This window comes from Syngnathus typhle, linkage group LG12 (assembly GCF_033458585.1).
Source record: "Syngnathus typhle isolate RoL2023-S1 ecotype Sweden linkage group LG12, RoL_Styp_1.0, whole genome shotgun sequence".
Taxonomy (NCBI): Eukaryota; Metazoa; Chordata; class Actinopteri; order Syngnathiformes; family Syngnathidae; genus Syngnathus; species Syngnathus typhle.
The window spans coordinates 2,709,124-2,732,617 of record NC_083749.1 but is presented as its reverse complement, the minus strand read 5'-3'; the positions used below and the strand labels follow the sequence as shown (position 1 = coordinate 2,732,617).

The window sequence follows — 23,494 nt, the reverse complement described above, 5'->3', positions numbered from 1 at the left end:
CAACACTGCTTTCCTGCTGAACTGAATGGTCGCTCATATTTTGCCGATGTTGGTTACCACTTGAATCAAGAATTCCTCCTTGCTTCTGTGGACTACTATCTTCGGGGGAGCTCCCACGAAACAATCCTGATAAAAAACCTTGACTTGGAGCTTGCTGTTGAATCCGATCATGCGTTTGTGTTGTTTTTAAATCCGATCTATGTTCTGGATGTGAGCCGGGTGACACGTCACGGCTTTGACATGGAGGATTATTTGTATTATTCTGGTTTGAGCCAGGGGGAGGAGAAGCTGAGCTAAAAATGCTAGAGAACCATCCCCTTTCTGTGGGTTTCTGTTCTGTGGCAGAAAACGATTCTCGCCGTGACTGTTCTGGATTTTTCGTGTTTCCAGGGGAGCGAACATCCTCACTGGATGCAAACTTCAAAAATCCAGAAAACACCCCCCTTTCTGGTTTTGGTTGTTCCAGATTCGAGATATTTTCAGAGGACTTTGAAGGCGGTTTAAGATTAGGATTTGCTAATGGCTCATTAGACTGCTTCGGAAACACTGGGTCCTCTGAAGATCGAAATATTGGATAGACTGCCACAGGTGACGTTTCCTGAGCTGGCATGGAGGGAAAAGGTGTGATGAGTGAACTAATTGACTTCCTCAGACTAAAGAAATTTGTGTTTTCTGATTGGGTTTCAACATTAGGCTTTGCAGAACCAGCAAAAGATTTGCTCAGTTTGCTTTCCGTAAGTAGTTTCTCTTGATAAGCAGTAGCATGATCATCATGGCTTGACTTTGGTTGTTCCTTGTGATCATCTCTAGATGAAAACAGCTTTAAAGGATTTAATTTTTCCAAAACTGAATTTCCTGGAGCTTGGGATTTTGTTCCCAAGTCCTGTTTGTGCTCGTTGATATCACAAGCTTGTCTGTCCGTTTCATTCTGGTTCTTGGCCTTGCAGGGTGGTTGTGAAGGCAAAGTAAAGACATTTTCTGAAGTTTCCACAGGAGAGACAACAGCTACAGGAGTGGAGCTGTTTGATTTTGGAATGAAGGAGAGCAGTTTTGTAATGCCAGTCTGAGGCGGTGGTACATTTGACGGTTTTGTATCGACCACAAACGGTTTGTTACCGACTCTGTCCGTGAGATTACTAAATAAAGAGCTCATGGCATTTTTTACACCTGAAATTCCAGAGGGAGTTTGTGACTGACTTTCAGCTTTAGGTTCCCTTAAAGTGTTGTGTTCTTCTCCAACAGAATCCGTTTTGCTACTTCCTTGAGATGAGAGCCTCGATTTACTTGATTTAGGGAGGGAATCGTATTTACTAATTTCCTCTTCTTTCTCCGCAAGATATTCGGAAACCGTTTCAACGAGACACTGTAGCTCATCCATCGGGTCTACGTATTCGTCGCTGGGTTCTTCTACAGGTGAAAGGACTGCTTCAGGTACCCATCCACTTATTTTTGATTTTCTGTACCTTTCCTGAAATCCTTGGGGATTGTCCATGCCGCCATCATAGGAGAACGTTTTGTCTCTTCTGCGTCTTGGAATCACCGTCTTGGAATCATCAAAATCTTCTTCTGCTCTAAACAAATGATGATGGTCTTCAGAATCCATCGAATCAAAATCATGGAGTGATTCCATCCTTGCATCTTGCTCCTTTTTGTAAGCCACATAATTCTCAAAGGTGGCATCCAGTTCGTTTTGCGCCCACATCCTTGTCTTATACAGAAGGCCGTTTTTGTATTGCTGCGGGCCGGATGTTACACGGTGCACCTCTTCATGCATCTCGGATGCATGCAGAATAAATTGATCCCCTCGTTTCCCGTAGAATGTCCCAAACTCTGGCGGGAAAGCCTCTTCGCTCAATTTGAGCGTCTCTCGGTTGAGAAACCCTCCCGGGTCCCGGATTTTTTTTTTCCTCCGGCGATCTATCGTGTCATAGCCCTCGGGATAGACTCCAGGCACGTGAGCAATTTGTTGAGTATTTCGAAAGACTGAGATTGTTGGTTCAAGGTAAGACGTTAGCGTTTGAGCAGTATTTTGCTGATCATCTAAAAAGTCACTCAGCCGAGGCTTTCCTCGCCGTTTATATTTGCTTTCCCAATCCTCGCAACCCATTCCCGAATCGACAGGTATAATTCGGACTTGTCCTTTTTCATTCAGTGACCTACTTTAGTGCATTTTTTTTTTTTTTTAAGAATAACAACATTAGGGAGGAGGAAAAGAGAAAACGGAAAAGAAGAAGCAGAGCAAGAAACAAAGCATGCAAACAAAATCTTTATCAGTTGGAAAAAAAATCATGCCAAAGTGAAGACAGGATCGCATGCAAAAACAAAATAATCATAAATAATAATTCAAGTATTAACTTACTAAATTGTGATTAATGATTACAATTATTATTTATCCTCATTAAATTGCTATAAAAAAATGCAAGGTGTGATGTGTGCCGCTTGTGTACCTGATTCTCTGGTCTCGGTAGTCCAGTTCGAAACTGTGCAGGGAATCCGTGCACGAGTCAAAGTGTCGGTGTGGCCGAGGCCCGATGGGATACTGGTGCACGGAGGAGTTGGGCTGAGTTGTTGTATGGTAACGTGGCGGCAAACTGTTACTAGTCTCGCTGCGGTAGTCGCTATCCCGGTCATCGACTGCACTGTCCTGGTCATCCAAAGCTGAAAAAAAAAAAGGAACATCTTATTCCCTGAAACACAAGTGTTTTTTTCCAGATCATGGTAAGCTTTTTAATAATTTGGTGTATAATCAAATTAATCCTAAAGCTGAGAATGTAGCTGCAAAGAGATACATGAATAAAAGAGTAATTTCATGGATACAAAATTTGAATTAAACAACACGAAGCAAGGAAAAAAATAGAAAGGTGGGAAAGGGATGTTGAAGTAGGAGAGCAGGTATAAAAAGGAAGTATTGGCAATAAAAAAAATGCAATTTTCTTGTGATGCAGGGATTGATTTGGACACATTTTTATTTCAACTTTATATGGACAAAATGAGGGATATGGAGGATTGGCTTTAGGGGAACATTTTCAATCAAGTGCTGCTTTTACATACTTAGTGAGTCAGCCCATCCGAAATAGTTGCCTGATGAAAATATAACAAGAAGTGAAAGTGAAAACAAAATTTGGTGTCTGTGTGGAAGAACTGCGAATACCCACCGATGGCTGTCAGAACTTCTGTTACCAAAACTGACATGCAAGAAAACCTTTAACAATGTCATGAGGCGGAATGAATCGATTTTGGTAACACTGTAAACCTTGACAAACAACACTTGGAAGAATGAGGACTACATTTTTCTATAAAGGGGGTGCAGGAAGGAAGAACAAATGCATGTCAAAGCCTGTGCGATACAAGAAGGTAAAAATGTCTCCCTCTTGTGGTTAAAGGTAGAAAATACTTACAGCACTGGGAAACTGTGGGGGGCAACGGATGACCGTCAATGTCGTCCGTAAGAGTGTACTGCATGTGAGCACAGTTATCAGAATAAAAATTGATTATTAATCATGGCCTATTAACTATTTAAACCTATTCAAAAAAGTCCTACCTCATCATGAATTTCCGTGGAATTGATTTGTTCCAGTTTGTCTGTCCAGTACCGTGCTTCATTTTCAGGGATGTCTGGTGGCAAAAAATATCATCTGGATTTAAAGCAATTTAAGTCGAGGCCAGAAAGCGACTTTAACGATAAATGTACCACTTTGTGTAAACGTTCTAAAAAACAAAAGAGGTTTACACAAGATATTCTTGCATTAACCAATAGGAAAACAGGCTTCGCGATGACGTCCTCAAACTCTGACTCATGCCCCGGGCGATTTCAAAACCAGCTGCTGACATTTCAGTCCTCTACGATTGTGTGGGTCACGGCTGATTTGCTCCAGGTTAGCACGAGTAGCCAGATTTCTACTGATTTTACAATATCAACTCAACGGGAGTAAAAATAATAATAAAAGCTTAAATAGTGTGACTAAACATGAGGGAATCCAAAACCAAAGTCTTGCAGGGAGACGATTTTGAAATCTCTCACCAAAAGGCAGCTCAAAGCGAGTGTCCAATAAGAGTTGATGAGGGGTCGGGTTCTTGGTGCCGTATATCTCATCTGCTTTCATCAGGACCTCTGAATACAATAGAAGCCATTCTCCTTGGCCCTCCTGCAATTGAGAACAGTTTGTTCAATTTCCACAATAGAGCAAGGAGGCGGGGATTCCCCTGGCATGACCCGCCCCGCAGTGCAATACAATTATGTGCCAAAAACAAATGTGAAGAAAAAAAAAAAAAGATTGATATATATGGCTATTCACATTTCTAACCTCCTCCGATTGTTGAACACGCTTTAAGGGGATCCAGGAAGTCCCCACCATGGTGTCCCAGATGAGGCCTTTGTTCCACACCTCAACAATAAGACCGAGATCCAGCCGGTTGATCTCACTGTCGGAAAAAATACATATATTCAATATCGACAAAATTAAGTGCACCAAAAAAATCACAAGAAATGTAGCCAAGATTTGACAAGAGTCACAATCTTATTTTTTGTTCAAAACCTTCTTCACGATTCAAAGAGTTGGAATCCACCCTGATACTGGCAATGAAATGGATATTAATTTTGAAAAGGGAGCAGCAGAATAAAAGCATTTGCATGCTCGTTTCTTTACGGCTTTTTCTGGGCCAATCAAAAGGAAGATGAGAGGAAGGTTAATCAAAGCGGACAGCTAATTGACAAAAAGCACAGAGGGGGTGGAATGTTTAGTATCCAGTATCCATGGTGTCCAGGTGCAGGAGATAAAGGCTTTTTGTGTCATGTCCTCCTCAAACAAGATAGCAGACTAAATCAGTCATGCAATGAAAGTAATTTGAAGCGGCACATTATTATTCAAACTCAAAACAAATCTTCCGCGCTCCCTCCGTATTTGTGCTAAATGTTTAACGCTGAGCACTTAAAGTATCTGCGCTTTTAATACAGCGCTTGTATTGACAGGTGTACTTAATATTGTGGCGCATGGAACATAAAAACATCCCGGTCTATGTGACATCATCATGATTGCTCGGGTGTCGGCTTTCAATGAACGCAATTCTCTTACTGGTATCGGAGAGTGTGGAAAAACAAACACCGGCGCGGTGTGAGTGTTCACAAAAAACAAACACGCTCGCCAGCTCCTGTTAGAACTCTGAACACCACGGCTACCGTATTTTCCGCCATATAAGGCGCACCTAAAAACCTAATTTTTTTTCAAAAACCAACAGTGCGCCTTATAGTCCGGTGCGCCTTATATATGGACCAAATTCCTAAATTTAAACTGGCCCAAAGCATTGTGTCATGAAATCAATCATAAATGGCCCGCTGAAGACTATGAATCATGAATCAAAAAGACTATGGATCATTATTTTATGATTATAAAGTAATTTGTTCCGTCTGAAGTTGAAATAAAAAAGATAAAATGGAGAATTATTTGATTTGGATTAAAAATCTGACATGATGCATTAATGGTGCGCCTTATAGTCCGGTGCGCCTTATATAAGGATAAAGTTTTAAAATGGGCCATTCATTGAAGGTGCGCCTTATAGTCCGGTGCGCCTTATAGGCCGGAAAATACGGTACCTTTGAATGATGTACGGCGAGGAAATGAAATCAAAGATTCATTGACTCACAACATGAAATCTTGTTCCCAGGATGGCTGATCCCCTCGCACGGTGATTGTCGTGCTTTTGACATTCTGCACCTTCAGAGTCACGTAAGTGTTGAATTTATCTGGAAGAAGGTTCACAATCACGTCACGCACAATTAGGGTTGACATTATTGGATATTTTCAGAATTATTATATTGATCATCCTGTTGATTAATCGGATAATCGGGTGATCTGTATTGGAAATCATTTTAAAAACAGATTATTTTGATTAAAGCCAGAAGGTAAATTAGTCTGCTTTAGTGAAGAGAAATCAGAGAATTGTTACTTTTGAGAACCTGGAATCAGAATATCTTTCATTAAATAATATCTTAAACGATTACTTGATTATCGGAATGTTGTCAATTCATTTTAACATCTCTGCACATAATACATCCAAAACTGTTGAATGCTTAATTTTTACAGATGGGGTTTGTCACAGATTAAAAAAAAAAAAAAAAAAATCCTTTAAGACGAAAAAAATCCTGATATGTAAGGGAGTGCCCTGTTTCACAAAGTCCATCTTGTAAAGAAAAGAAACACCTCTCTTTAAAGCAACTCAAAGCAATGTTAACCTCCTAGAAGGGATTTTAAAAAATATTTGGACACACCCATGCATGGCGCGCACACACACACTCACACACTATGGGAAAAATAAGCAATGCATCAGCTGCTTGCTTGCACTTTGACATTAGCCCTGAAACACATCCAAAACATTTATCCTGCCTTCACCAACAATCAACACACAGCAGGATTTTTTTTTTCTGGTACTCCCCAAAACAACGTGCACCGAGGGGACCCAGAGTGGAAAAGCGCCATCCTGTCTAAAATCGACACAAGTGACAGAGCACAGACCTAATCAGTGTCTCGAGGAGACAGACGGCAAAGAAAAGCCAATAGTACATAAGAGCCTGGGGATGCAAAAGACAAACAATTACATTAGCCTAAAATTTGTGGTCGGCTGAATAGAAAAGATGCGATAAAGGACGAACATGTATGGATTTGCTAACGTCCACCAGAAGCTGGCTGTCAAAATTACACTGACCTAGCACAGCGGCCATTTTTTTTCTTTTATACCAAGAAGGTCGACAGCCCACATTTCTTCAACCATTAAAAATCAATGCCGTTTTTTTTTTCCGTCATGAATTAGTCAGGCAGTCGGAAGAGTGACATTTTCATGCCTGACCTCTTATTGACAACGAAAGACATATCCTGCTTTTCATGCTTTACGGGTCAATTCATCACTCTCCAGTCTGGCTCAGAGTTGAAAACACGCACTGGAGTAACCCAGCAAATACAAAATCTCTTATCAAGCTCAAGTTTCCTGAGGAAGTGAGGCGGAACGCAAGTTCCAGAGTGAAGCCGAACCGGAAGTGTTGTGGAAGTACAATGGAAAGAAATTGGAATCATTTATTGTGAGCTTTATATCATGCTGACCTTTTTAGATCCAGTTTACCTTGTGTCTAAGAGAGACAAAAGGATTAAGTGAATTATCCATGTTGTTTGCTTTGGGGCAGGTGTTACATGTGACGTGATCCGGGGGAGGGAAGCGCCTCATAAAACACACACAAGACTTCAAAAAAACCTTAAAGCCAGAGGTCGGTTAGTAATTGCGAGTGAGGAGTCAAACGTCACTGTGACATTTGACGTCACCGTGTCGGCGGCTCCGGTAAAACGGTGTCGCTAGGCTTAGAAGATAGGTGTGAGGTTAAATGAGGGATTGGCACGGATGGACAGCGAAGGGATTTGGAATGAGCGGCTAGTGATCTTAAGACGTGCTGGCAAGCAAAGGATGCAAGGTTGCAAGATTTAATACAAAACCGTGACGCCTGACATGGCTAAAAAAAGTCTTAAGTGAATTGTCAGACATAGAATTTGAAAAAAAAAATAATAATAATACTGTATGGACCTAATAAGTCTCCATTGCAGTTTGTGCTTCTCATCAAGTGTTAATCCAGCTAGGATGAATTTACCCGACCTGGCTCACATTTCATCTGAAACAAACAAAGCTTTCAACCAAAAGTAAATATTGGAAATGTGTGACCATGCGGAAAAGAAACGTTTGCCCCCCCCCCCCTCAATGACTCACCTGAAGGTCCGTGGAGCTTGGCTTTTTTCACTGCAAATGAAGAAAACAGAACAGTTTTAGTTTGGGAACATAATAAAGGCATTTTAAAATAAGTCAGAAAAGTAGCACTAGTCACAAACACTTGTGAAAATAAAATTCTTCTATGGCAGGGGTGTCAAACCATTTTTTTTCACAGGCCGCATTGTAGTCATAGCTTCTTTCGGAGGGGCCGTTATGACTGTCAACCCAAATAAATGTATGAGCACCTCATATTATATACCGTAAAAGCTCCAAAACAAACTGATAAATAACTTGTTTTAGAATCAGACGAGTAAAAACTGGTCAAATATTTTTTAAAAAACAGATGTGATTAAAAATGAACACGATTTTAAATTCTCGTAATGACACACGAATTTCATAAACAATAATGTGGCGGGCCGTATCTGGCCCCCGGGCCTTTAGTTTGACACCTGTGTTCTATAGAATTTAACAATACTTTGGAATTCATTCATCATGTTCATCATGTTAGAAAAGTCTACTGCTATACTTGTCTTTATTTCTGTTTTGCTTAAACATGTTGCTATTCTCAAGATACCACCGACAAAAATAGGCCCCAAAAAAGCGAGGAGACTTTATTTTCCTCAAAGTCGCAGTTAAAAAGGATAAACGGCAAAAACGTTTACCTTCGACACAAAATGTAACAGGATTTACTCAATTGTAAATGAGCGGATTACTTGCTGGTAAAACAATCACGCGAGTTTGCCCACATTTTTGCGCTTCACCAATTTGTCCTCTGTTCCTTTAAAGACAATAGTGGTTTGGAATGTGTCCGAGCTCGATGATTACCGTAATTTGACGGCTATATTTAGCTATGACTAAAAACATCCGGACTCAATTGCTATTGAAGCCCGGCGGTGTGATTAATATGCAAAAAAAAGCCATGACTCGGAAACAGGCACGACGGACACGTGACACGTTTCCATAAAAGATGCAGCTTTCCAAAAAGAGCTGGCGTGAGAAGTTGGATTGTTTTATTACTATAAATAAATCGCTTCAGAATCACACAGTGGATTTCATAGAAAGAGAAACAAAACAAATTTCAGAATGATATCCGAGGTGTTTTTCCACCATGACTTCAGAAGTTCTCGTTTTGAAATACCTAAAATTCCCATAGACCAAACTATTTTAAAATAACAAAAATAATAAATAAGAAAATAAATTTTAAAGTAACTCAATCAATTTGAAAATATGTTAAACAAAAATACTAAAAAATATATATATATATATTTTTTTGCTGTGGTTTATTTTTAGACCACCCATCTTTATTCTCCACTATAGAACAACGTTTGTGAGATTGAAGCGCTTTAGAGGGGATTACTGGTGATTGCTGTAGCAGTATTCGGGGCATATACCCTCTAAACCTCTGGAGCCTTCCATGGCAGATGGACCCAAACAGGATGATGGAGGGACAAACGTGTTTGAGTGTAACATCTCGTGCTAGGTGATTCAAATCTTTAGGATTGCATTAAAAAGCCGGGTGTTAGAATGTTGAATGCAAGATGTGACAACAAACTATTTCAAACTGAGATCACAATTGTGGAAAAAGGCCAAAACACAAGCAAAACTAATTGATTCCACAAAGTATTTTCGGATGAGTTAATTACAGAGGGCGAAGAGGTGAACCATTGAAAACAAAAGTTTTCCGTTTTATTCTGTCACAGCAGTACATAAGCAGCAGGTGCTTTCATTGGAATGACGCGACTTCATTGAGGCCTGAAGGCAATAAACCGTTGGGCGCTAATGGTGGAAACTGATGAGTATCATGGTCTGGCCAGGGCCTCTGTGAATCTATTAAAGTCACTCTTTGACTGGGTTCACTCATTGCGACTGCAAATATTTTTTCCCGGCAAATAAAAATACGCAAGTGGTGCTCCCCAATATTTTGTGTCCAACACATAAACATTAGGATAAATTATTTAAATAATAATATAGCATAAATAATTCTATTTAAATAATTATTTGATTATAAAAATATCTAAATGTATAAATATATTATATTTATTATATTTAAATATAGAATTCTTGTAGAAAATTGAGAATAATTGTCTATTTGTTTTGTATATGTGAAACCCTTTGAGACTGCTTGTGATTTAGGGCTATATAAATAAACTTGACTAACTTGATATTTATATTATATTTATATACCTTGATTTTAATTATAAACATTTATAAATAATGGTATTTAACATACAATTCTTCTCAAACATAATCTGCGTAACCCGGTGAGTCTTATGTATGAAAATGTTTTAAAATGGACCCATTCATAACAATATGGTGGTCCGTAAAATGCAATATTTAATTTGTTAGCAGTATTCCTATTTAAGTGTTTGCATTGGCAATATCAAATGTGTTTTAAGTGACACATTTTAAAATGAAAACCAAAAGTAACTTGTGCATTTCTTGTAAGCTAAATGCTAATTTCCTTTAACTGTATTTACAGGAAAACTGGAACAGGAAGTGACGCTATATTCTCCTAATGCTGCTGGCAGCAGTGCACTTCCACTGGTGCTGGTGGTTACGATCAGGTGGAGCGAGACGGAGAGCATGAGAGAGAGAGAGAGAGAAAGAGAGAGAGAGAGCAACAGATGGTCAAGGGATTACGTCCACAATCTCTAAGCGCTCTCCCTGCCTCTGCCTCTTTCTCACATAATTCCACTATGCTGCTCCTCCATGCACTAAACCTGTCCGTGTGCAGTTGTATTATTTCCATAAATTCATACTTTACTAAAATCCCAACACTTGGTATTTAAAAACCATTTTGAGAGAACATCAAAGTTTAATTTGGTTGTTGCTCCTCATTTAGACCGAATGTAGACAACCTACAACAATGCGTGTCCACTCAACCCTGTCCTTGATGGACGGTCCAATTCTCACCCTCAAGCCCACTTGTTGTGATAAACCACTTGTGTGTTAAGTAACACATCGCCATGGAGATGGAGCTTCTTGACCCAGCAATAAAAACAAAACAAAAGCAATATTGTCAAGCTACTGTTATCACAGCATGAGTCACCACATCAGCAAAACACACCGGCCTCGGCTTGAGCCACATCTTTCCTGTTATCTCGGACGGCATAACACCTCCTGCTTTTTATTTGCCAACACAATAAATCAATTGGTGACACTCCAATACAGAACATGGTCCCAACTGCAGACAATGGCTCTTGATTACAAGGATTCACTTTGAGCACGTTGCACAAACATTGACCCTAGGGGACAGTCTACCAAATGTCACATCATGAATAGACAAATCGGGTGAAAGATGGCGACCTGCACATGCTTCATCATCCTGTAAGGAAGTCTATTCCGACTAATGCCAACAACCAGATGAGTGCTGGAACTAGAGTTTCATCCATGACTCCCCCCCCCCCCCCCCCCTATAAATAAGACTGATAACTGAAACACAAAACCTTTGCGCCAATGAATATCCAATTTTGGTCTAATATAATTACAATTTTGTGGTTTTTGTTTCCCCTATACGACCTTAATCCTCCTTACAGTACTTTGGTTTGGCATCCTGGTGGAAGTGGATCAAAATGGAGAGCAGCCTGACACATTGATTATTGCATAATATGATTTACAACTGCAAAATGCTCTTTATCGGGACTTTTTAGCCTTCATGCAAACATATGTTTCATTGTGCAAATCAACAAAATACAAACGCTTGCCCAAAATAGCTGTACATTTAACAATAATGCTATATTTCAAAACGCCACAAATAGAAACTTTTTTTTTTTTTTTTAGAAACCCGGACAGTTTTTATCAACATGTCAAGATTAAGTGCAGTGAAGCGCTGTGTCGCTTCATGACATAAAGCAGGTTTTAACCTAGTTTAAGCAAAACTTACCTTTTACACAAAGTAACGACATGAGCGCTTCCAACACCAATCCAGTAGTTTCACTCACTTTGGAAAGAAAGCAGACGCTTGACAATATTTAAGCGAGTGTGACAACATGATACTCGCTATTAATTCATTTTCCTAATCGTAGATGCTTTTGCGTAAGGCAAATTGCAGGTGCTTTCCCGACAGGGGAGCAATCAAACTGCACGACTATTAAAAGTATCTTCATGCAACCGACTTGCTGTCAATTTGAGCAAATAGAGGGCGGGGACAGGAGAATAAAAACATTTGAGTAGCGTCTTTAGAGCCAATAGGCACTCGTTATTTAGACAAAAGGCGTGATCTGTCAAATAACTCTGACCAATGATCCTAGAGCTGTTTCGCGGAAAGAAACAGGTGACGCAGGCAATGTCTGAATAAATCTGGATTTATGCACCTAAATGAAACAAGGTTGTCATTAATTATGGCATAAAGTACAATACACACAAGTCATGCATTAAAAAACTTAAAATATTAAATCTCATGAAAAGTCTGAAAACATCAAAAATAAACTCAACGGCGCCTCTACGTGCATAAAATGATGTACTACATTAAACTGAGCGTAAAAGGGCGAAAAACACATCCGGGTGTTGACAGCTATATAAAATTAAAGTATTTGTTGGCCGATTAATCAAAATAATATTTTTTTTTCTGCAATCTATATCCTTTATGTTTTTATTTCTTGACTTTGATGTTGCTGCGAACTAATAGGAACTACAGACGCCACCTTGTTTCTCGTAGTGGCGGACTTTCTACCGTTGCACCAATGATGTAACTTTCCTGATAGGTCAGTAGATGAGTGGCGAGTTTTTACGATCGGAGTCTCGTTACGTTTAAAAATTCCAATTACATAGCCTGATTCATTCATTCCCTTTCAGTTTACATGATGATACGAACACTGTTTCGCACCGGCGGGTCTCTTCTCCAGGTAAATTCTAATCATAGTGCATTTCCCGTGTTTACTGGTCATTCATTTACTTGTGGTGAACACGAGACGATCAACTTATCAATGAGTGAAGTATTTTATTTTGTCACCATGCTCAATATCTAATCAGTTAGGAATTAATATATTTGAATAGTATATATGTATCTATGTAACTGTATTGTGCATATATGTACACATTTAATACTAGTAGTACTAATAATGCATAGTATTCATCTATGAATCTGTATTTATATACATATGTGTGTGTTTGTGTTTTCTAGCAAAGTCGACAAACAGTGCCAAGGTTGTGTGTGTCCCCAGTTCAGCAACGATGGGCGTCCAGTCTGCCGATGAACACGGTGGTTCTGTTTGTGCCCCAGCAGGAAGCATGGGTGGTGGAGAGAATGGGTCGTTTCCATCGCATCCTCGAACCGGTATGTTTCACCGATTTTGTCCAATCTTAAAATATATGAAAACTAATGCTCTCCTGGTTGACCTCCTCTAGGGGTTAAATTTCCTCATACCTATACTTGACCGAATCCGCTATGTGCAAAGCCTCAAAGAGATTGTCATTGATGTCCCCGAGCAATCTGCAGTATCTTTAGGTCAGTCATATAGTCTTTTACTTTGTGAAAACTTGTATGAAATTGGTTTGGGTATTTTGTAATTGAAATTTGTTCTGCAGATAATGTAACGCTACAGATTGATGGAGTTCTGTATTTAAGGATCCTGGACCCTTTCAAAGTAAGATTTTAAAATGGATGTGGCCATTTTTTTCTGGCTCTATTTGAATTATTTTGATAATTCCAGGCTAGTTATGGTGTTGAGGATCCTGAATATGCCGTCACGCAGCTGGCACAGACCACCATGCGTTCAGAATTGGGAAAACTCACACTGGACAAAGTGTTCAGGGTAATCAACCGGCCGTTAGGTCTCACCTTGTTTGTGTCCCACCTTTAAACAAGGACATGAGAATAATCTATATTGTTTCCCTTTAAGGAAAGAGAGTCCCTTAACTCCAACATTGTTCACTCCATCAACCAAGCCTCAGACGAGTGGGGAATCCGTTGCTTGCGGTATGAAATTAAAGATATTCACGTTCCACCTCGTGTGAAGGAATCGATGCAAATGCAGGTGAGGTGGACATTTGAAACTTACTATTCATCTAGAAATGATCTGTTGACCATGCGCAATGTTCCGTAGGTGGAGGCTGAACGCAAGAAGAGAGCCACAGTGCTGGAGTCCGAGGGAATGAGGGAATCGGCCATTAATGTTGCAGAAGGACAAAAACAAGCTCAAATTCTTGCATCGGAGGGTGAAAAGGCGGAACAGATCAACCAAGCGGCCGGTTAGCTTCCATATTCGCTTTTTGGTTGAAGTGACTTTTTTAATAATAATTTGCTGAATAATTAAAATAATTTTGAATTAGTTTTACCAAAACTATTTGTCTCCAGGTGAAGCCCAAGCAGTCTTAGCCAAAGCTGAAGCCAAAGCCAAGGCTATCCGTCTTCTATCCGATGCCCTCGCTGAGCAGGTGAAGAATATTATCTTTTTGGGTTAGTCTTTGCATTGGGTCGTCTCAATTTCAAACCTCTCTGTTTTTTTTTAATCTCACAGAACGGAAATGCGGCAGCCTCACTCAGCGTGGCCGAGCAGTACGTGTTGGCATTTTCCAAGCTCGCCAAAGAGTCCAACACTGTCCTTCTCCCGTCAAATGCAGGGGACATTAGCAGCATGGTTACGCAGGTATGAACAGACAGTGGTTTTTGAAATTGTGATATTACTCATGGTGTTTTCCCACCCTTAGGCCATGGCTGTTTATGGTACATTAGCAAAGGCAACGCCAAAGATCCCACCAGCAGAAGTGGAGGAGAGTGAAGATGTTTTGAATCAGCCGGAATCGAAATAGCACAGGACACAATCAATGAACTCACAAAGCAGTTGGATGTGTAAAACTTGGAGTTGCACGAGTGGAATTTTCACCGACTGTCACATCAGCAATTGTTTTGATGACAGTGACTTTTGGATGCGTGTCATGTTTATGATTTACCTTTCTTTTCTGGAAGTTACGAGCTCCGATATTAATTTGCAAGCTATTTTGGTTTATCAATGCTGAAAATTTGATTTTGTTCACTCAGTTAAAATTGGTTAAAAATGTTTTTTTATTGGAAAAACTTTCCCTTTGTTCTGTGGTTAGTAAATAAACACTGTGCCCAACCTTCACCTCTGTATTCAGCCCTTGTCCATGGATTTATTTATTACATTTCAAAGTGATACTGTAGTGCTTTTTTCCTGTCTAATTCGTTTTATGCAAGATTACAAATTTTGTGAATACAACCTGCAGACACTGATCCAGGTTAACTTTTGATTGCTTTATTCTGAATGCGAGTACAAATGGGACAATTATCCACATTTTAGTTATAAAGAAAAGTTCCAAACGTGCCCTTTAACCTGTATGTAGTATTAGACATTAATTGATCGTCACATGTTTTGTACAAATGGCGTGAAACAGATTTTCTCATAAATACACAATAAACGCGTTGGATCTTTCCTGCAAGGCAAAAAGAAGGGGAAAACATAACGGCCGTAGTGCATCACGGAAATATGTCCGTACAGAAATTCTTTGCGCTTTAAAGTTCCTACACCCGGTTTTCGTCTTGACAGTCCCGAACGTAGTACTAATGAGGGTGGGGTTAAGCGTGCCTGTGTGTACCTGAAACACCTAAACTCCCCTGGTCCAGCCCAACAACCGTCAAGTCCGCCCCCTGATCCAAGGAGGGGGTGGCAGAATGACGATCACAAGGTCAGTGTGTCAAAGCGAGGCGACCCCAGACCTACAACTGGATGACGCGAACATGAATGGAAACAAATAGTATTTTGTCTTTTAACTGTTTGTAGGATGAAAGGGCTCCGGGTGATCTCCTTGCTCCTCTGGGTGTGCGCGGTGTATTTTGTGGGAATTTACCTTTTTGTGGGTGGATTCCTTCTGGTTCGATTGGAGGTGAACCGTACCAGCACCTGCGGAGACGTACTCGAGCCAAGGGGAGAATCGAAAGACTTTTGCGGGGCAAAGCCACGTTTCCGCAGGGCTGTCCTCATCATCATCGACGCCCTCAGGATCGACTTTACACACTTTGACCCCAACAACACGTCGCCACAACCTTTTGAAAACAAGATCCGTGTGATTGACGAGATAACATCATCCAAGCCTGCCCAGTGTCGCTTGTACCCCTTTCGTGCAGACCCACCTACGACCACCATGCAGAGGATAAAGGGATTGACTACTGGGTCTTTGCCCACTTTTGTAGATATTGGTAATAACTTTGCATCAACGGCCATCACGGATGACAACCTTATCCACCAGTTTGGTCAAATAGGTGGGTAGTGTGTAAACATGCATAATAAGAAAGCAAAAATAGTACCGTAATTTTCGGACTATAAGTCGCACCGGAGTATAAGTCGCACCAGCCATAAAATGCCCAAAAAAGTGGAAAAAAAAACGTATATATGTATATAAGTCGCTCCTGAGTACCGTTTTTTTCCGTGTATAGTGCGCCCCCATGTATAGTACGCACCCCTAAAAATGGCATGCTGATGCTGGAAAAAAGCTTGTACCCATGTATAATACGCACCCAATTTTTATGAATTTCTTTAAAAAAAATTTAATTTTTTTTTTTTTTTTTTAAGTCCCAATGATCGTCACACACGCAGGGAGGCAATGGGTCCCATTTTTATAGTCTTTGGTATGGTCTTAACCAGGCTGGATGTAATTTTTTTTGTTGGCGTTGATTTCTCCGACTGCCCGTAAACGCACCACCGCGCACGGGAAAGAGGCGGCTCTGTATGGGAGAGACGTTGAAGAGGAATAAAAACACCCTTGGAAACCAAAACTTGGCCCTCGTCGTGACTCGGAGCCGCAACAAATGTTTCGGATTTGTGTAGGGTACATTGTGAGACAGCAAACGAGCAGGTGATCGAGCAAGCCTTGTCTGATACGAGAGCATTGCGGTCGCATGGAGCGTGTTTGAAGTGAACAGCAGAGAAGAAAGGAACAAGGCAAAAAAAAAAAAAAAAAAAAAAAAAATTAAAATTTTTTTTTGTACCCATGTATAATGCGCACCCCAGATTTTAGGACAATAAATTAGTTAAATTTTGCGCACTATACACGGAAAAAAACGGTATAAGTCGCCCCCCCACCCAACCTATGAAAAAAAACGCGACTTATAGTCCGAAAATTACGGTAGTAATAGTAAAAACTTTTTGGCGCATAGATGGATGTGCATGCATAATAATAATCAAAGGCAAGTAAATTAGGTTTTACTTCTGATGCTACGCCACTGTAACTTTCTTGGAAACAACTAACACACTCTCTCACAGGCAAACGCGTGGTGTTCATGGGCGACGACACTTGGGAGAGTCTTTTCCCAAAGAAGTTCCACCGTTCTCTTCCCTTCCATTCATTTAACACGCACGACCTGAACACCGTGGACGACGGCATCCTCCAGAATCTCTACAAAACTCGTACGATTTGTTTAGTAGTAGTCGGTCCTGTTTGTATTTTTCTAACCGTCCTTTTGTTGGCTTTGACAGTGGTTGGCGACGAATGGGATGTAGTGGTTGCTCATTTCCTCGGGGTGGACCACTGTGGTCACAGGTTTGGTCCTGATCACCCGAGGATGGCAGACAAGCTCATCCAGATGGATGGAGTCATCAGGTCAGACAATGATGCAACGTGAATTTAATTAATGCGTAAAGTTACTGATGGGAAAATGAAGCTTCAAAATTCCTCATTTGTCTTATTTTGACTGGAGTAAAAAATAACTGGTTCATGAAGCATCTTGAAGCTTGATTTTCCTTTCATTGCTATTATTTTGCATGTAGTTTTTCAAAAGAAGCCTTTGTAAAAGTTACTTTCTTCTCCATTTTGCCTGCAGGTCTGTGATCGACCACTTGGAGAATGACACGCTTTTGGTGGTGATGGGAGATCATGGAATGACAGACACTGGTGATCATGGAGGAGAAAGTCAGAAGGAGACTGAAGCGGCCCTCTTCCTCTATAGTTCTGCCCCACTCTTTCCTGGACCCCCATCGCAGGTCTGATCAATTTAAGAGCTGAGAATAAAACTGTGTCATTCTTTCAGATATCCGGAAAATGTATTTTGAGGCAATGAAAGAAAGGAATTACCGTTTACGCTTTGCCAATGGATTCTGGTAGTTGTTTTTTTTTCCACTGTCAGCAATGAATTCAGTGCACCTCCCACCAAAGTGTTAAAATGCAGAACTCATTTAACATAATTGCTTTTTAAATGGAGCATCACATTCTGGAATATACACTGTGCACAGACTGTGTCCTCAAGACAAGCAGCGGGGAGATAATCAGACATCTGCCGCATTAGACACCAAGACAAATTTATTTTTAGTTATCGGGAGCCTTTTAGGACATTATACAATAATTTAATCCTGTTGCAGATATAAATTCTTTAATTTTCCTAAAAATCAACAACGGCCCTCATTGGCTGAAAATTACAATATCTAGAGCAGTCCATAAATAATGATGTTGCAACTGTTTTATATACCTCTTTGCAGGATGAACCAGATGTGGTGCCCCAGATCGACCTGGTTCCCACTCTGGCTCTGCTTCTTGGAGCACCCATCCCATATAGCAGTGTGGGCCAAGTTCTCCTGCCTTTGTTTCCTTCGGTCGGCCCTGCACAAGGTGCAGTTGCAGGTCCCACCCAGTTGGAGGCGCTGTGGATCAACGCAAAACAGGTTTGGCACAGAAGGTTGCAAAATAAATATCTACTTTTCAATCTGTGTGTATTGTGTTTCTGAAGGTGAGCCGTTTCCTGATGACCTACTCCGCCATTGCCAAAGACATCCCGACGGAGATTCTGACTCTGCTTAAGGATCAATTTGAAAACCTCTCGTCCGAGTATCTCGCATTTGTCAGAGAGGGCCGCTCATCCTCCCGTGAGCTGTCGGCGGCACTGCGGGCCTACCTCACCTCCGTCCAAGACGTGTGCCGAGCCACCTGGGCTCGCTTCAACTGGCTCAAAATGGGCGCCGGTCTAATCATCTTGGCACTTGCCAGCCTGATGTGTTTCACCGTGTCCGAAATGTCATCCGTGCTCGTCAGAGAGAATCACTTGCGACTGAGGACACCTGTTGCGGTCGCTCTGCTTGTCGGGTTCTGCGTGGCTGCTGGTCAGCTGCTCTCATTGGGTTACGTGGAGTTAACGTGGTGCACGGCCGCCACCGCCTTCACCTCGGAGCTCTTCTTCCTGGCCTGGGCCCATCAATTCAAAAAATCTGCCGCCTTTAAAAATGAAGCTAAAGCTCCCAAGAGCGCAAGATGGAGGAACTCAAGTTATCTTCTTTCCCCACCCATGGTGGTGACACTCCTTCACTTTGCCTCTTTGTTCTCCAATAGCTACGTGGTCAAAGAAGGTCAGGTCATAACCTTTTTGGCTTTCTCCTTGGCTCTCAGTGTTCCCCTCCGTCTCAATTGGGATGGCCTCCTCCTGCCCGCTAACCAAGATCCCTCCAAGCACGTTTTGCAGCTACCCTCGCCGCCTTCGACGGTGCGAAAAGAAAGCGGGACACTCTTAGCCTTCTTCGCGCTCCTCGTGGGAAGTCTCTACTTCTCCGTCTTCTTCCACGGTTGTCGAGAGGAGCAGCGCGACTGCCAGCCGTCCCCTTTCCTTTCCTCCCTCGCTCGAGTGAAGGACAATCAAGTGAAGAACCTTCTCTACATCTTCTCAGTTTTCTCCCTCGCCGTGTGGACGTATCTGTTGAGGAGATGTCTCCGCCACTACGGGAACCTCAACTCCTCGGGCGGAACGGTATTCACGGCCCGCTGGATCCTACCCCTGCTTTCTGTGTGTCTGGGCCTCTACTGGGCCGTTAGCGCCTCACCGGAGGACGGTTTCAAGAACTTAGCCGAGCTCATCAAACTGGCCCAGCTGATTATCCCCAGAGCCGCCTATTTCCTCCTGGGACTGGGCCTTATCCTGATCTGGCTGGACCCCCTAACCGTGTTTGTGAAACACAGGCCCGCAAGCGTGCCGAAAAATACGTCCGTGCCGCGCTACCGAGCCAGCACCGGTATCAGCCCGCAAGCCGAGCTTCGCCACCTCATCCCGCAAATCTACCAACGCATGCGCCGCTCGCTCGACGACGGAGAGCCGGGCGGAATCGTCGAGGCGGACAACAGACCTGCCGTGGAGGCCTATGGTCTCGGGACGGTCTACTCCGCCCCGCTGCTTCTGTTCTGTGGGCTGCTGGGATTGGGTTTGCTTCAGTTGCACCCGGAAGGCATGGCTCTGTCTTTCCTGCTGCTACTTTTGGAAATGGGGGCTCTGCTGCACATTCATGCCTCCTCAACAAGCCTCCGCGACCTGCACGGAGTCAATTCTGGTGAGTTGACACCATTGTCCTCTTGTCTGCACTCATCCAATATGACACCATTTTACCTCAGGTGGCTTCAATGTGCCCTGGACTCCTGTCGTGCTGTGGTCCCTGGCCGCCACCCAGTTCTTCCACGCGACAGGTCACCTGCCCGCCTTCCCCGCCCTTCAATGGGGAGCAGCTTTTGTGGGATTCCCAGATGGGCACACGGGCACCTTACTGCCGGCCACATTGGTTACTCTCAACACCTTCGCTTCACACATCCTGTTTGCAGGTACAGCAGAAAAAAAATGGTGTTGCTTGATTTTTTTTATTCTATATCCTGTATATAAATAAGATGCATTACTCCAAGTCATCCACTTAAGGGATACGATTTAATTAGCATTGTTTTCCAATGGTTGAAAATTTCTCCGGACAATTACCGCTTTGTTGTCTCCAGTGGGATGTCCGTTGCTTCTGTTTTGGCCCCTGGTATGCGAGGTCAGAGGAAGCAGGTCGGCAAAAGCCAGTGGTGAAGGAGGAGAGGAGGCGGTGATGGAGATGAGACTGAGAGAGAAGCCTCAACTTTTTAGCTTGGCTCTCCTGCAACTCTCCACACGCTACCTTTTTATTCTCGGACTGGAGGTACAGCGATAAAGTTCATTCATACACGTTACAATATGTTTAATTGCTCGTGCCATTGTAGTTGTGTGTTTCTCCTTCTCAGGTCTTTGCTTCAATGTGTGCCGCTGCCATCCTCAGGAGACACCTAATGGTGTGGGGTATTTTCGCACCCAAGTAAGTGCCCGAATACAATTTCCCGCTCGCACAGACTCGCCGGCTTTTTCGGGATATGGACGCCATGGAAATGCCTGGCACTTACAAAGTTTTCCACCATGCGCGCATTAGCGCACGCAAATCCACCTCGCAGTAATGGACCGCCGTAATAGATATTGTTGGTAGTTACAGATATCTGACGATTTCAACTAAGTGCCGTTCCCCCGGAAGGCATTCACCTGGACTTTCTACTTTCAGGTTTATGTTTTCTGCCTCGGGGTTCCTGGTGAGCTGCGTGTGTTTGCTGCTCGGCGTCTCGTTAGTGCTGAGAGTGGACGTGGCCGTCGGACGTTGGTTCGAGAGACTCGTCCCCGAAGGGTCCAGGTAGCCTAAGCCACGCCGCTCGAGCGCACTATGCCATTAAAGAAATAAACAAGGTGGAGGAGTTGTGTGGACACTTGATAAACGGAGTGAAGACTCAAAACCACTGACAAATTGAAAGTTGCAAGAGCAGGCTAAAATGTTAAGTCTGCATTTTTTCTTTTTTTTCTTTCCATATAAGACCTGAGAAGAGTTGCACTTTCTGATTGTTTTTTTTCTTTCCCCTATGATTTTTTTTTCTATCAAGTAATCAGACAAATAACAATTACAATAAAAAAATAAATGAATAAAATATAAAGAACAATATTCTAATCACAATATTTAGTTTATAAATTACAAATTAAATAAATGTCTTAACGTCTTTTATTAATGCCTTTTGTTTTCCAACGATGTCTTACAAGTCATTTATTTTCTTAAGAATGTCTTGAATCACTGTCAAGGGTGTTTTGTGTAATGTGCTGCTAAAAGTTCATAAAGCTAATGCACAATATTGAAGGCATGTCAAGCTCAGGTTGAACCAAAATTGCATTTCTTCAATTCACCCCAAATGATGATTTAATCATGTTGTTATTGTGTTTTAGATTAAATTGATCTCTATGAAGAACTAAAACGAGTGACTAAAAACAAACTTTTTCCGTGTGTTGTTCATGAAAATAGTTTTTGGACTTGTCAACTTGAACTTTATGCACTGCTAACTATTTATACTTGAAAGGTGCTATTAAAAAAATTGAACATGTTTATTGATCAGGGTAGAAGATGGAATATTTTACTACCCATCAGTCAATGTCTTTCATTCATTATTCACAAGGGACTTTCACGTTTTCAATTTCCATACTGTCTCTCTTATACACATTAGTGAAGCTCATGTTTTGTCCAAAAATAAATAAATACAATCTGTCCCATTTCATTCCTTAATTTAAAATGTGAAATACTGTCATTTCCTCTTCCAGATATTGGTGTCAAAATACTGACAGATTCTCATTTCATTCAAAGAAAAATTAATAACTCTCTACAAAGGATTTGGTCGGCATCACGATGATGAGCGTGACGGATTGTCTCGCTTATTGACAGGCAACCTGTGCAAGCTGTTGTCTTTGTAATTAACTCACGTGCTACAAAGGTCACGCATAATCTCAAAAGTCAAATGCCAACTCTGCACCAAACGATGCAGAGCTCTGACGACAACGCTGATGGGAAACACAGATGGGCCGAAACACCTTTGCAGCTACGTTTGGCACCGCACAAACACACACACCGAAGCTCCAGGAAAATAAAGCCACTTTTCTTCTTGAGGCTTCTTAAAAGCACTCGCTGGCAGGGATTGTTTTCACCTATTTTTTTCTTCTTGAAGAAGTGATAATAGCGTCTGCGCGGTCAACACCACTCCATTAGAAAAAGTCTGTTATTACCTCACGTTGAACGAAAACAAGACACGACAGGTTGGAAGCGGCCTGGATGTGAAGTACGAAATGATTTCGACTGATAAGAAAAAAAAAATCAAGTAAACATCAGTTAAGATATGCAATATAAAATCGATTCAATTTAATAAAGCTACTTCCTTCTATTTTTCCTGAAAAACAAAATTCAGACATCTCCTGGCTTATTTGGAGGTCAATCCTTTAAATCGGCCCCAGCTGTTCCTTCGGCTTCTCAGGGAATACTTTTCTGCTTGGCGTCTGTCGTAATTCCAACTGGTGCACTTCACGCATGCACACTCCAGATGCCTTCTTATCACAGATAAGGCAGCAAAAACAAATAATAATTCCTTACAGCTTCAGGAAGGATACCAAGCCAATCGCTACGTCATGTGACCAGTGTCAATTATTTCTATTGCCCAAACTAAAGTCCCTCCAGTGCCCATCGTACACACACTTATCACTTCCATCTTCTACTTGTCCCTTCGCTCCGGACGACACGGCAGTAAATAACTTTTGCTGCTCTCACTCACGTCTCGGATAAATCAGTCTCATGGGATGCCTGCCCTGCCCGCCTATCGTGTGAAATTAAACCGAGTAAATCTTTGGTTGTCTTCCTGTTTCGAAAAATGTCACTGTAAATTATCTTCTATTTTTTTTTTTTTACCCAACAGAGTTTCCTATTCTATGATTGGCTAGCAAAATTTCCCAAGACAAAAAACACATTTTTGGAAGCACAATCTAATCTAGACTTTTAAACTAGACAGCACAAAAACAACCCTCCTCAAATGTCACTGTAATTTCTTTGTCCTTCGATTCCCGCCACCTTAATATTCTCAGCGTGTTCGACCTCACTGCTGTGTTTGACTCCATAAACTGCTTCTCCCCTTTGGAGACCTTTTCAGTTAAACATTACAACCCTCTTCTAGGTCGGATCATAAAATATCTAAA

General features: G+C 41.6%; 3 protein-coding genes across 5 annotated transcripts in view; 2 read left to right on the top strand and 1 right to left on the bottom strand.

The window, feature by feature from the left end:
- LOC133163019 (protein unc-13 homolog B-like) overlaps positions 1-11,868 on the bottom strand; it is a 34,845-nt gene extending 22,977 nt beyond the window's left edge. For 2 of the 3 annotated variants that reach the window (XM_061292522.1, XM_061292523.1), the window contains exons 1-8: positions 11,627-11,868; positions 7,744-7,773; positions 5,641-5,740; positions 4,296-4,422; positions 4,022-4,145; positions 3,542-3,615; positions 3,399-3,456; positions 2,448-2,658 (exon numbers count right to left, since the gene is read on the bottom strand). In XM_061292522.1, coding sequence (XP_061148506.1) covers positions 2,448-2,658; positions 3,399-3,456; positions 3,542-3,615; positions 4,022-4,145; positions 4,296-4,422; positions 5,641-5,740; positions 7,744-7,773; positions 11,627-11,648 — 746 coding nt within the window. In that variant the 5' untranslated portion in view covers positions 11,649-11,868. The remainder of the gene's footprint in view (positions 1-2,447; positions 2,659-3,398; positions 3,457-3,541; positions 3,616-4,021; positions 4,146-4,295; positions 4,423-5,640; positions 5,741-7,743; positions 7,774-11,626) is intronic. The other variant, XM_061292524.1, reaches the window with a different exon arrangement.
- Positions 11,869-12,416: 548 nt separating this feature from the next.
- On the top strand, positions 12,417-14,807 carry stoml2 (stomatin (EPB72)-like 2). The gene is made up of 10 exons (XM_061293650.1): positions 12,417-12,587; positions 12,866-13,018; positions 13,090-13,189; positions 13,270-13,328; positions 13,395-13,496; positions 13,584-13,718; positions 13,788-13,932; positions 14,039-14,118; positions 14,202-14,330; positions 14,392-14,807. The coding sequence occupies exons 1-10, from the start codon at positions 12,543-12,545 to the stop codon at positions 14,491-14,493; spliced, it is 1,050 nt and encodes a 349-aa protein (XP_061149634.1). The 5' UTR covers positions 12,417-12,542; the 3' UTR covers positions 14,494-14,807.
- A 393-nt stretch (positions 14,808-15,200) lies between these two features.
- Positions 15,201-22,025, top strand: pigo (phosphatidylinositol glycan anchor biosynthesis, class O). Its single transcript, XM_061293648.1, has 11 exons — positions 15,201-15,387; positions 15,483-15,961; positions 16,962-17,105; positions 17,175-17,298; positions 17,519-17,678; positions 18,171-18,353; positions 18,419-20,000; positions 20,062-20,265; positions 20,431-20,615; positions 20,698-20,768; positions 21,006-22,025. Exons 1-11 carry the CDS (start codon positions 15,374-15,376, stop codon positions 21,133-21,135), a joined length of 3,276 nt encoding a protein of 1,091 aa, XP_061149632.1. The 5' UTR covers positions 15,201-15,373; the 3' UTR covers positions 21,136-22,025.
- The last annotated feature ends 1,469 nt before the right edge of the window (positions 22,026-23,494 follow it).

Excerpts from the sequence above, each read along its gene's own strand:
- stoml2 (XM_061293650.1), top strand. The coding sequence starts at position 12,543 with ATGATGATACGAACACTGTTTCGCACCGGCGGGTCTCTTCTCCAG. Across the intron at positions 12,588-12,865 it reads CCGGCGGGTCTCTTCTCCAG|CAAAGTCGACAAACAGTGCC; the intron begins GTAAATTCTAAT and ends TGTGTTTTCTAG. Across the intron at positions 13,719-13,787 it reads AGGAATCGATGCAAATGCAG|GTGGAGGCTGAACGCAAGAA; the intron begins GTGAGGTGGACA and ends AATGTTCCGTAG.
- pigo (XM_061293648.1), top strand. Across the intron at positions 15,962-16,961 it reads CCACCAGTTTGGTCAAATAG|GCAAACGCGTGGTGTTCATG; the intron begins GTGGGTAGTGTG and ends ACTCTCTCACAG. Across the intron at positions 18,354-18,418 it reads TGTGGATCAACGCAAAACAG|GTGAGCCGTTTCCTGATGAC; the intron begins GTTTGGCACAGA and ends GTGTTTCTGAAG.